Source organism: Coturnix japonica, chromosome 4 (assembly GCF_054131305.1).
Source record: "Coturnix japonica strain WE chromosome 4, WE-NBRP24, whole genome shotgun sequence".
Taxonomy (NCBI): Eukaryota; Metazoa; Chordata; class Aves; order Galliformes; family Phasianidae; genus Coturnix; species Coturnix japonica.
The window spans coordinates 86,279,779-86,293,700 of NC_140666.1; the positions used below are offsets into that span (position 1 = coordinate 86,279,779).

At 41.2% G+C, this 13,922-nt stretch overlaps 1 protein-coding gene across 3 annotated transcripts in view; it reads right to left on the reverse strand.

Annotated features, from left to right (window-relative positions):
- The window catches only part of EIF2AK3 (eukaryotic translation initiation factor 2 alpha kinase 3), a 36,471-nt gene that overhangs the window by 17,632 nt on the left and 4,917 nt on the right, over window positions 1–13,922 (reverse strand). For 2 of the 3 annotated variants that reach the window (XM_015862788.3, XM_085545862.1), the window contains exon 2: window positions 12,547–12,676. In XM_015862788.3, the coding sequence (XP_015718274.2) occupies window positions 12,547–12,676 (130 nt within the window). Of the gene's footprint in view, window positions 1–1,846; window positions 1,955–12,546; window positions 12,677–13,922 lie in introns of those variants that run through there. The other variant, XM_085545861.1, reaches the window with a different exon arrangement.

Here is a 13,922-nt window from a genome sequence, read left to right on the forward strand (position 1 = left end):
GCAAACAAAAGGTTTATATAAACGTTCATATGCAAGAGAAGCCTTGTGATCTTTAGAAACAAAGACCTGCAGATTGTGGAAAACACTTTTTAACAACAAAAGAAAGCTTGTGCCAAAGTTATAGACTTAGCCATGCTGGAGTATTTTGTTACAATATTCAGCACTAAAAAGTGGTATTAAAAAATGGTTTTGTAATGTAGTCCTTCAGAAGCACATAATAATGATCAAAACTTTTAGCCTGTGCAGTACTGCATTAATCCATAAGGCTTCCTTCTGCACCCGGTTCAGTTACCTGCATGTAGTTTGGAGAGCTGTGCTTTATCTCCAGCAATAGGAGATATTCCATATGAAAGAAAAAAGAATGAATAACAGATGCCGGTCATTTCATAGTCAACTTTCCAACCAACCAAAAGCTAAAGCAGCCCCTGTAGCACTGTTGCAGCACACAGAGCCCCAGTCAGGCAAATCAGCCTGTTATGCCATCGAGGTGTCTGTGAGCAGTCCCAGTCTGTCTTCTGGATCAGCAACATTGTGCTACTACTTTGTTTTCCTGCAGACCAGCTACACACACCTTCACCTCACAAGATATGCAAAACATCAGTAAGGACCTGAGACTGACTTCAAGCTGGAGCCAGGAGAAATTCAGCCAGGCCACCAGCCAGCCAAATTCATATAGCCTAGCCAAGCTACACACACACTGCTGGCAGCCAGACAGCTACTTGTGGGTTCAGACTTCCAGATATTCTCCCTGGAAGTCACAACAGCAGGGGCTGTGTGGCTTGGTATATTCAGAGCACCTTGCCATCACTTTGCAAAGCCAGGAGTCTTTTCTGAGCAAGGGAGGCTCTCAGTTAACCCTGTGAGTTATGGGCACAGCAGGATGCATGGCACCCTGAGCATTTCACTCATCTTGAAGCTCTCTTCTCAACTCTCTTCTTCTCAGCAGTAACGTGGGGAAAATTTTCCTCAAGCTAGCAAAAAAAAAAAACCATTGGCCATTTATGGGAACAACAACACCCAAATCCCCAGTATAAAATAAGCTCACTAAGCAACACCTGCTTGTACCACTCCCAAGATATGAATCTAATCAGGTCATGCCTTGTTTGCCTTCAGAAATTTTCCAATGGTAGCTGTTCATCTGTTACAGCCTCGGTCCTCAGCAGCCTCAGACAACAGATGAGACTGCTCTGGTTAGCTCTGATCACCTGCCCGTGCTCCCAACCTTGGGAATGTGCCCATGGGAGCAGCATGTCCTGTGTGACATTGGAAATAAAGGCTGAGAAAAGACACAGCTGCTGCTGGTGGTGAATGCATCAGGGCAGCAAGCACAGGCAGCAGAAAGAGCCACAGTACTGAAGGACAAAGAGAGGAGGAATAGATGGGGTTAAACTGACCATGGATAAGTGTAAGTAGACATTTCAGTTACCATCCATCACAAACAAGGTATTTCATAGAAAGCTCCAAGTGGAATAACAAAAGCAAGAACAAATTCACCCTCTAAGATGAATCTTCCTATAAATGGGAACGTGTGACATGGCAGGAGTGGGGGATTGTACCTGATTACACAAAGCTCCTTTATCACTAAAACAGCTTTATTTGAGTAAAGGAACAGGTATGCGAATGTGTACATTTGCAGGTGCAGATATATCCATACAACAAAAGGGCATCTGTGGACACACAAATGTGGTTTTACATGCAGAGCACAGAAACAATATCAGTTCCTCGGAGTTATACAGCTCTAGTAAATCAGAATCAGCAAAGGGACTTTCCTTGAAAGTATAGCAACTAGCATCGGCATGCAGCTCAGGTAAAGGAATGACATCACCCTGTATCTCAAAAGCATTACCTCATCTCCTAATCCAAGGAGTGAGTCACCCAGGCAGTCAGCTGCAAATCTCTTGGCACAGAAAATGTAGGTTACCACGATGCACTTACACATTCCTCTGATCTGTCAATGTAAATAGCTATTTGTTCAGCTTCACTGGTCAGCAATATGGCACATAATTGTTAAGTAGCTTGTCTTTCAGAAGTAACACTTAAAAAAAAAAAAAAAAAAGAAAAAAGAAAAAAAGCCCACATTAACTATCGAGCCCTAAACTAGACGCTGCTCTTTTTTGCTCATTAAGAGTTTGAAGCTGAAGTTGTACCATTGGCTCAGCGCAGGGTGCTGCAGGCCTATCAGCAACGCAGGCTGCTCAATCTCCAAGCCGACGGGTGAGGTAATGCAGTTACTAAAAAGCCTTCACAAAAAAGCAAAAAGGCATAACGATCCGAAATGGCATACGCTACCAGGGAATTTGCTGTCTAGACTTTTTACTGGAAAGGAGGGCGCTGCACAAGAGCTCCCATGCCAGGTTGAACCGGCGCAATGATAAAGCTGCTTGATTTATTGTAAGGATAAAAAACATAAGTCGTGTAAACAGAGATCAAAAAGCTTCCACGAGGTGTTGAACAGCAAGTGTAACATTCATTGCCATACCCAACCATCCTTACCGTATTAATAAAGGGTGTTCACATGCAGACATCTGAAAAAACATGATGCCAAAACAGTCAGTACTGCTATCAGACGTGCCAGACTTCCCAGCAAGTCCAAGGGAATAACTCATCAGAGGTAAAGTACCTTCCTTAGGATAAGAAGCAGAGTGCATTTGTTTTTCTAACACTTCAGTTTGTGGATCTCAAACCTTATTCTAATCATAAACTATCACTGCTCTAAGAGCTTCACTGCAGTTACTAATTAACTAAGTGACATGATCTCAAATAAAGGTACCGATTCTTTGCCTCTGTGATTGCATCTACAGTAAGATTACTGTAACAAACAAGATCAAAGCCAACATCAGGTGTCCTCTTAGAGCTGCTTCAGTGAGAACTGTGTCTTTTAAACTCCTTTAAAATTCATCTGGGGAACATATTAAGAGACGATCTTAGCAATTTCATTATAAAGGCTGGAAACAAGAACCTACACAAATCGAGGAAAGAAAAAGGAATTGCTTCACATTCCGTGTATAAAAAGAAACTGTAGGCACTTACAGTAGGGATACCTCTAAACCAAGCTTCTACAGATTTTTAGGTCACACACAGAGCATGGCCTTACAATGCACCTAACTCAGGTTTGTCCGGAACTGATTTATTGTCTATCTTCTTGATATGAATGCTGGGAAGTATCTGCACAGATACACTGGTTTAATCCTTTCTTCCAAGAGGAAAACTTATTTCTGCTCCTCAGCTTGGATTTCAGGATGGCTGTTGAACATTTTCCCTTCATAATCTCTGCTGGTAGCTGAAGCACTGGGTACACAAAGACAACAGCATTACTAACAGGCAAAGCCTATTCAAACAGAAATACGCTGGTGTGAAAGGACCAGCTAGAATAAGGACATGCTTTCCTTCAAACTACCTCTTTCTGCATAGCAGCCGCTTACAAAGCACGTACCTGTTCCTAGCAGCATCCTATTAGATGGCATACACACTGAAAACATCTTCTAGACCAACGCACTGAGAAAGATCACACCTGAACTCTGATATATCAGTATTTGCTGCTGCAGCCTGTGGAGACAGACATTCCTGCTCTGAAGAAGCCAGCCTATGCCCAAGCAGCACATCAGAGCAGTTGAATAAGTATGCTTCACCTCAATCAGATAGTGATACAGTGAAAAGGCACCCCAGCTTTGAATAGAATTAGTGAGCATGTATGATTTTAAAACCTCAGGATGACTTTTATAACCGTGGCTCACCCAGGAGTTCACAGGACCTGTGAAGTGTCCAAATTTGTTCCCCTGCTTCTACCCATATTAAGAACCAGATGAAATAAGGCTTAATTCAATAGATTTTTTTCTGCTTTCTCCACTATGCCTTACACTCCACTACCTAGTAGCGTCTGTTTCATCTTTCATTGGTTAGAAAATATTATGGACTTAACTTTCAAGCTCCTGTGTTTCATGTATGATTAGTGCAGAATACAACCACAGAGCAGAAACAACACAATAATCCTGTGTCTGAATGAATTGCAGGGAAGCTGGAAACTTCTTTTCCAACCCTGCCCATCCTCAAAGCAACAACTTTATTAAATGACTGTACTTAGTACCTCCAGCACAATTCTACATTTCAGATCTTAAAACCTGATCAAGTGTCAGGACCCTGGCAGCTTATAAAAGTGATTTGTACACTGAGCAGTGTTAACAGTAATATATGACAGCAGCAGAGCAGTTTGAAAGTTAAAACACTCCTTGCCAGCACCAGGGCCATGGTATTGTGTTTGGCACAAGTCGGCCATCAAAAGAATCATTGCTACTCTGTCCTCTGCCCTTCCTTGAGCAGCCATGCAGTCAAACAGGAACTGCAGCATGTTAACTAGACCGCCTTGGCTTCAAAAGAGATCAGTTCTCCAACGCTGTGTTGTGCAATCAGGCCCCTCTTCTAAAGAGCAGCAAACTAAAATAACACTATTACTTTAATCACAGTCAAACAAAGCTTGGGATTTTGACTGCAGAGATGCCAGCCTGCTTTGCTGCCATGGTAACAGACTTTTAAAAACTGTTCTCCTTAATAATAAAAAACACACAGTGCTCTAAGAAAGATTTTATTTTGACATTATTCCATCCCCCCTCTTTAACACGAAGCTTTATTAAAAAGAAAAGACTTCAGTAGTATTCTGGAAGTTCAGAGTGGTCCTTCCTAAAGCATATTGGAGCTGATGTTACTGAGTCCACCCCTGAGGTCACTAAAACCAACAGCATGTAAAGGAAAAGGTCAGTGAGAAAAATGAAACTTATCCCGAACATCTTCCATCTACAGAAACAGGCACTGTATGGAAGCTCATTAGTCATTGTGTCAAAATTGGTATTGTTCCAGTACTGGGATGTCTGAAGATGTTTTAACTCCCCTTCCACATGCAGGATTACTATCGAATGGCCTGGATTGAAAAGGGTCGCAATGATCATCCAGTTTCAACCCCCTGCTGTGTGCAGGGTCACCAACCAGCAGCCCAGGCTGCCCAGAGCCACATCCAGCCTGGCCTTGAATGCCTGCAGGGATGGGGCATCCACAGCCTCCTTGGGCAACCTGTTCCAGTGCGTCACCTGTGCATCTGGGTGAAAAACCTCCTCCTAAGATCTAATCTAAACCTCACCTGTTTCAATTTAAAACCATTCCCCCTTGTCCTATCACTATATGAGCTCCTACAGCATCAGTAGGAAGCTAAGAAAGATGCTTCTCTAAAGAGATGGGAAACACAAGCAATAACACCAACCCACATCACTTCAGCAGTCCAAGATTTAAGCTGATCTCTGGCAGGCCAGCTGTGCTTCTTCCCTGGCCCTACCTGGACAAGGTGGCCTTTTAGATAACGACACAAAGTCCCAGGGTTGGGGAAAGACTGAGTCACAGAGCAATTCCAATGAGAAAAAGAGATCCCAATAAAGGAGAACAACAGAAAACTGCAAATGTATCCTTCACCTTCAAGAACACAAAGGCTGTAGCGAAGTTAGAGGACAGAAAGCATGAAACATGCAGCGATTCTGAGAGAAAGATTAACAAAGTTGCCTGTGCGTGGAGGGTAAAGTTCAGATATCTGGAAATGGGATAGCAGCAGCTGCGCTGTTAGAAGAATGATTTGCTGAACTGTCTGAAGTGCTTAATGCTTGAAACAAGCACTTCCTTTTACAGATAAAGTTACAGGCCAGAAGTTTGAAAGCCGTGTGGGGCAGAATAAACCACTGAGATACCTGGAGCCTAACTGCCCAAAATGCAATAAAGTCCTTCATTCTGTTCTGAAATGAGAATTTGCCTAAGCATCACTAGAGCCAACCCATTTCAAAACAGAAAACGCTGGAGCTGCTTAACAGCCAATACAAAACATGCAGTGTACCATACGTAATTAAATTACAGGCTACTAAAAAGATAACTAAACAGAGACAGCAAGATGATGATAAAAGACCCTCCCAAGATTTGCTGCAATGCATTTTGACCACGTCTGTCAGCATAACAGATGAAAGTTGGCCATAACCATTAACCCAGAATGACTGTTAGAGGAAAAACTTGGCTGGCAGTGCTCAAGGAAGAGCATCACTTGTGAGAATTAGGGCTGAGTGCTCTGATATCACACCAGCCACAATACCTTGTTAGTCCAGCTCCCCACGTGCCCCCTATTGGAAGCTGTTGCATCCCCTCCCCCCATAGACACTGTCACAGCACAAGTTAGAGACGCATGTCAGCACTTTATCAGAGCTTCATCTTGAACTACTTGAAGCATAAGCAACAAAGCCACCAAGCTGCTGTTACAGGAAGCCCTTTATTTTTTAATTGTACGAGTCATTAAACTCAGATTATTGTCTTTGAAGATGTATTTAGCAAAACAGCACAAGGCCACTGGTCTAAGCAACAGAACTACTTGTCACCCAACCAAAACACATGCTGCAGCAGCACATTAACCCTTTATTTCACTCAAGTGTCAATTAGTGATTCCCCTTAACAAATTCCTACAACAGCACAACTTCCAGCCATGCAGCTACTTAAAAACTATTCGCTAATGATATTTTGTCCACTAAATATTAGTAAAATGACTGTCAGATGAATTTTAGTTTCACCCAGAAAGCAGTTAAAATCTACACTCAGCAAGCAGGCAGCAAGGCTGCAAAGCATTCATGGCTTTATTGCCAAGTGCACCTTGCATGTTGCCAGCTAAATAAAAAGAACTGTCTGGGTCCTCAGTAATCATAATACATCCCTGTAGTTAAAGAGCAGTCACATCTATTCTCTTCTTGTAAAACACAGGCTCCACTCCCCTTGATAGCCCTAATAAGCCTTTTCTGTCTCAATTGCAATTAGAATTTATCTTCCTTTGAAGTACAATTCTGGACACTCACTTCTCATTCATTATGAGCTTTTCCAGGACCATTTAAGACTCTAATATCTCTCTCTGCCCTCAAGCAGCACAGGATCGCATTTCCTTCCCCTGCAGAGGAATAGAGATGGCAGCTGATAACCTGACACAGGACCTCTTACCACACAATATTCGGTTATAAAACAGTCACCTCTAGCCCACAACAATGTTGTCATTATCAATCCCCACATCTTGTGTTTCGTTCAGTACAGTTTAATTCCATTTCTATTACAGGCAAGATGTATGATGGAGAACTAGCGTATGCCTTCCACCAGAGGAATGATACCTCCAGCAACTGGAGCATTTGGTGGTCCTGTATCTACCGTGGTAGTATACAAAGATAAGGAAGAACTACAGGACACGAGGAACTCTACTAATATGCACATCCAGACAACTAAAAGTACATCACTTTACCTGTTAGGAAATAGGACTTCTCCAAGTTACTTGCCTGAGTAACGAGTCAATCAGTTTACACACTCTGTCTACTTGAACTGAGTGACAGTCTGGAGCTTTGCACCTGTTTGCAACATAAAACAGCTGGAAAACAATTTTGCAGCATCACTAGAAGTTTTAAACATTTTTATTCTACCCTTTCTAGTGTAAAGTTTGGCTTTTGAGAGTTTTTCTTCTCATGCTCTGAAGCACAAAAGGTCCAACTTCTTCTCTGCGGATGGTAGACAGACCTCACTACACAGCATTTGCTCCTGCAAGCAGCATGAACTGTGCACAAAGCCAAGTGCTAAGCAGAACAGATTGCTTCTGTTGCTGACGTGTCCTGTGCCAGATGTTTTAAAATGCACAAATACATTAAAAGTTAAGATTAACCCTATTGAGCCAGGCAGAGCAACTTCCTTGTAAGCAAAAAGCCAGAGCCGAGACAGCCATTTTCTCAGTGCTCTGTGTAGATTGAAACATATCTCCTTTTATTCTACCCAGTGACTGCTAGGAGCATCAGGGAAGATTTGTACAGGTTTGATAGAAATTCAGAATATTCAGCACTGTAGTCAAAAGCTGCTATAATAACCCTTTAAGTGAAAGCACTCGAACAAACATGACTGCATGACTGACAGCCTGAAATATTCCCCACCCATACCCAAAAAACACATCTCAGCTTTTCATTGGATGATATTTACAGACAGTGACTTAATTGAAAACTAACTAAACTAGAAAACGACGGGCCAAACAAAAAAGCCTCATTTTAATTCAGGTTAATAAAACGCTGCTGCAGGGGTGCTGTAAGTGATGGGTGTGATTTTCCTGCAGCTGATGTCACAAGATTCCTCTTTCAAAGAGACAGTTAAATTATTCACCCACCCCCAACCTCTATGAAGGCACACAGAAGAGAATCCAGACATCACAAGCCAGGAACCCAGAGGGCATGCTGACCTCTTGCCTTGCCCTGACCAGCTGCACTGTAGGTTTGGCAATGTCTTCTGTAGGAGGCCAAAGGATGAGTGAGGCTGAATCTTCTCCCATGTTCTCAAAACAAGCCAGGGTAACTCACATCCCTTCTTTGTCCAGAACTGGGTGCAGCAGATGCTTTATTCAACGTGCTGCAAAGTCCAGGCAGTTGGCACCTGAAAGCAACCGGCTTTGCAGCAAAAATCCTCATTCCTTTGCTTTTGGAGAACCAAAGCATTGAAAATTCTACAGTGTTTATGACACAGTTAAAACTATTAATAATAATCCCAAAACATTTCTATTGCACATTAAATCCTGTTTCCAGCAGAGCTTTGGAGACCTTGAAATTGTTCCACAACTGCCTGCTCTAAGCAGCAGCCTTGTCCTCTCCAAAGGAGAAAAAAGGACCAAACTGCTGAGAATATCTATAGATCCACTTTGCATACAATACAAATAGCTTCATGCTGACTTCAGTATGTATAAAACTTTTATTGAATCTCTGCATTTCATTGCAGGAATTCTCAGAATATCCCTCAAAAAAAACATAACAAAACAACCTGCCACTTTTAGGCCCAAAAAAAGATCTCACAGTTCCTTGAGTTTATAGCAAGTCTTATTTTGTGTGGTTACACCATGAACTTCTAGTGATAAGAGTGTTGATGAATATCGCTATAATATATAAACCCATCACTTCTTTTTTTCCAGTGTACGGTGGCATGTTTATGCACCTACAGTGTCATGTCCATGCATGGACTAAAATGCTTTTTGTTCCATAATCACGAGTCTCTCTAATAAGAAAAATATACAGTTCTTACTTGGGGATTAGTCTGTAACAACAGAATTATGGCCAAGGCAGTTACTTTTATTGAGTATATTCCCATATACCCTCTACCTGGACCATGGAAAGTACAATTTGTGCCACTCTGCCGGGCTGAACTCCCTGCAGTATTCCTGACAGCAAAGAAAAAACAAGTCAGTCGTGAAACTTTAAGCTGTTACTCTCACATCATCACAATGGAGTATGCTACTTGTTTTTTTCTTAACACACCAGAAGAAAAGCTACCAGCTTTTCCATGGCAGAATCTTTATAGATGATCCACCTTTCAGCCTGCCTCCTACCACCCCTTTTCCAGCGTCCCCTTGTCACGCTCACCTCTACCAGCTGGTCATTTGAATATGCTGCCAAGCTTACACTAATTCACCTTGTGTAATAGATAACACATGAAAGAAAGACAGAATCCCATTAAGCAATTCAGTATGAAGCTATGCAAATAAGAGAACACATTGCCCTTGTTAGTACATGACAACAGTCTCATAACAATGTGTTATAAACCGCTTCCATTGCTTGAGAAGCAGCTCTAATTTTAACAGGTCAACGCTCCAAAATGTATTCTGACTACAGATGGTGTATACACTAAAAAGTTTAAGGAGTAAATGTTTTTCATTCAAAGTAAGTTCACTTGTGGAAAAGGTAAGTTTTAATGGCTTCACCATGAACTTCAGCAAGCAATCTTTAGGTGCAGGTAATGTCAGATCTTGATGGTACAATACGCAGCTTTGAGACAATGGCTTTTCATTTTAGCAGTGGCTACGGAAACAAAGTGCTGAAGTCTTGATGCATGAGGCTGAAAAGCAACCTCATACACTCTCAGCATTGGCACACTGACCATGGTTGTGTACATTGGAACTTTGAGACAGAAAGGATTTTACTATTTTAGTTACCCAGACAAACAATCAGTAGTTCAGCAGACTTTCCTTTCTAATGTATCTGTTCACATGACAAATGATGAACGACTCTTTTTGTCAGCGTCTTAAGAAGTAGTTTGAAGATCTGAAGTGTTTGACAGAGCTGCTGGAACATTTGAAATCTTACTCTCTCGCTTTCCTAATTAACACACAAGCTCCAAATAGACAAGTTAACACTTTGCAATTAGGCAAAGGCAGTAACTACCGTTTTATTAAACAATATGAGTTTGAATTCTTCATGTCTTTTCTTGAAGCACATTTAGAAATGGATTTGATCCTTTGGCAGCAGGACTTGGAATTCATTGTGCTCTCACCCAAAATAGATGAAAGTTTTAGAAGAGTCAACAAGAACCAAGACACAGCAGCACACACTCTCCTCATTCTGAAGGAACACAGTAACACTCCAAATGTAACACAAAGGAATTTGCCAAGTGCCGTTCCTAGCAAGATGTAGATAAACAATGTATATAATTATGCTATTTTACATGGAGAATAATACCATGGTAGTAAATGGAGAGAGCTTTCTACCTCCACAATGTTGGAAGAGGAAGAAAAAGCTTCAGTAATTACTTTGAGTAAATCATGCCACGTGCCCAATCAGAATAGAAACACTCAAGTGGAGAGAGGACAAACCCCGAGACCTCAGGGAATTTAATATACTGACTCAAAATAGAGATGTCCCAACAACACTAATGAAGCCAACTATTCCATCAAGTGGACCCTAGATTCACAACAAAATCTTTCATCTGAATACTAATGCTTAAATACTGAAACATTTTAGTGTAGCTAATGTGGAATGTTCATTGCTTAAGTTTTCAGTAAGCTTTGTGCCTTTACAAAAGGCTGTTTGTAAAGATAAAGGCCTTTTAAGGCCTACATTCATAATTCTTAACAGCTTCTAAAAGGTCAGAATGAACTTTTACTTACGTTTATCAGTTATCTCCCAAAGGTTAGCATGTTAACTGCCAAAAGCCATTAGTGTCTTAGGCCATAGATATAGAAATGCAACAGTTTGAAAGCCCATCTGAACATATCACACAATATACATAATAACACTCAAACTGTAATTTAGGGATTCCCATAACGTACTAACTTGTAGTCAGATAAATGAGCTAAATAGTGCATGAACGAAGTACAATTCCTGCTGTACAGGCATCAACGTTCAGTTTCTGAAGTCCAAGATCAAAACTCTGACCAGTTTAGTCACAAAAACAGAGATTTGTAAGAAAACTCATGCATTAATACATGCCAGAATTCCTAGTGTCTTTGTATATCTTGAACCTGGACTCACATCTTAGTTTGTAATGAAAAATGATTTTCTTCATATAGGTTACAAATGTTTGCTTTATACGTGGTTGTTCTACTTCTGTTCCTAATCTGAAACTGTTCACAGCAACTGGGATCAGGCCAATATTTCAAGTTCCTGGTACAAAAGATAGTCATGAAGGATGACAGTTCCTAATGGGCACCCTCTTCTTTACTGAGCTCATTATAGCCTTCACATTCCTTTCAGTTCTGCTGTAGAACACATTTCTGAAGAAGTTCTTTGCAGTCAGTCTGAGATTCTTATTACTAGCTCTCACCCTTCAATGTCCACAGCATCCAACCAAATCTTTCAACAGAGGTCATGCAGATGTCACAAGGAGCCACAACGACCACACTCATGCAGTCTGAATAACCCTCATTCAACTTTCATTCTTTGTTGCTCATCACGTAGAAGTGTGGTCTAGGACTGGTTATCAACTTCAACCATGTTTGCCAGCACCACAAACCGCTTCACAGTTGGTGTTTTTACTTCTCCTAATTCTAGGAGAGCTCAGTATCAACTCATGGATCATTTCGATGTAGGAAGAAGAAAAAAAAGCAAGAAAACCTCATCTGATTTCTAGCTTAAGTGAATTCAAAACCAGTGGAAATACAACCACTGATGGAGGAAACGGCCTCAAACAAGAAGTTTAACTCCCTAAATTTCCTTGTTACAGCTTATCTGCGAGACATGATGCAACCTTTCCGCACTAAGTCCTTCAGGGTGACCTTCAGTGCTCCATTTCATTGCTAATACATTCTATTTCATTGCTAATACATTCTATTTCATAGGCAGCCCGCTTATCTAGTGTAAGAAACAATCTTTTGTTCATTTGTTAAGTCACAAGGACTTTTGCTTTTGTTGAGAGGGAAAAAAAAGTGACAGTACTTGCCAAAACATACTCTAGTAATACAAAGCAGATGATCTTTCTGTTCCATTCAAATTTCAAGTAACTTGTTCCCAGCACACAATTCCCAAACCCAGTTACATCATCTAGTTTGATAGTTACCAACCCTGCCAATAGTAGGACCCACTCAAGTTTGAAACAGCAACATGATGTAAGGCTCGTAAAAATAAGTTTGAGACCAGCTGTCAAACTTTGCCCATACAAATTTTGCTGCATTATTTAATAGATATTAAATATGGAAGAAATTGCATTCAATTTATTACTGACAATTCTGTTTCAGAAGACAGGAGAAATATCGAGCCTTACCTCTGGTTTACTGAGGCTGGATGACACCAAAGAACCTGATCCCACATCCAGGTCCCACTGTTTTCTTCCACTGTTCTCAGGATCCAGGGCAGCAATGCGTCCATCCAAAGTGCTGATAATTACTAGAGATCTGCAAGTGGAAACATCCAGAGTCAAAACCCCAGCAACAGGTAGCTGATCAGTTAGATTATTTCTAAAGCTGGAATCCCACTGCACTGAGTATAAACCTACCCTGACATGTACCACAAAATAGCATTTGATTTGATAGTTCTACCCTGACCAACAAGAAGAGAAAATACAAGCATGTTGCTGAATATCAAGCTAATTTATATGCTATAAGATGCTCTCAGAGTTCATTTCCAAGGGAGATAGCTGTTTTTTTGGTCCCACAAGCATGTGATACCACAACAATACTGAATATCTTTTAAAGTAGTTATGAACTGTATAGATCCAATTGATTTCACAGAGAACTTTAACATGTCATAGAATCATAGAATGGTCTGGGTTGAAATGGACCACAATGTGATCATCCAGTTTCAACTCCCTGCTATGTGCAGGGTCACCAACCAGCAGACCAGGCTGCCCAGAGCCACATCCAGCCTGGCCTTGAATGCCTGCAGGGATGGGGCATCCACAGCCTCCTTGGGCAACCTGTTCCAGTGCGTCACCACCCTCTGGGTGAAAAGCTTCCTCCTAATATCCAACCTAAAACCATTTTAAAACCAGTTTAAAACCATTCCCCCTTGTCCTATCACTATCTACCCTCAGAAATAGCCATTCTCCCTCCTGTTTAGATGCTCCCTACAAGTACAGGAAGGCCACAATGAGGTCTCCCTGGAGCCTTCTCTCCTCCAAGCTAAACAAACCCAGTTCCCTCAACCTTTCTTCATCCTTTCAAATCAAACAAAATCAGTAATGATAAATCAAGTAAATCATTATGCCTCATAAAAAGTTAAGCCACAACTCAGTTTTCAGTGCTTCTGGATGAAACAAGGAAATCCTGGAGGAGATTTATGCATCCTAAAACAAACAAGTCTCACCCAAGACAAACACACAATGCTAGAAACCTCCAGCCACTACAGGAGCCAAGCAAGCAAAATTGACTTATGCCACTTAAGCTTTAAGTAGCCTATCAGGAAACGCATGGCAACAGCAAGCCAGCTGCTGGTTTCTACAGACCCTGAAGCTTATCGATTCTCCTACATCGTGGTGCAATTAGAACAAGCAATCCTGATCGGGCCAGAATTCAAGCATTAATTAAAAACAAACCAAATCCATACATACGCCAATAGAATTCATAGGTAATGAATGCCCAGAGACAAAACAATGATGAAGCAGTTTTGAACTGTCTTTTTATTTCCTTGAAACTTGTTGTG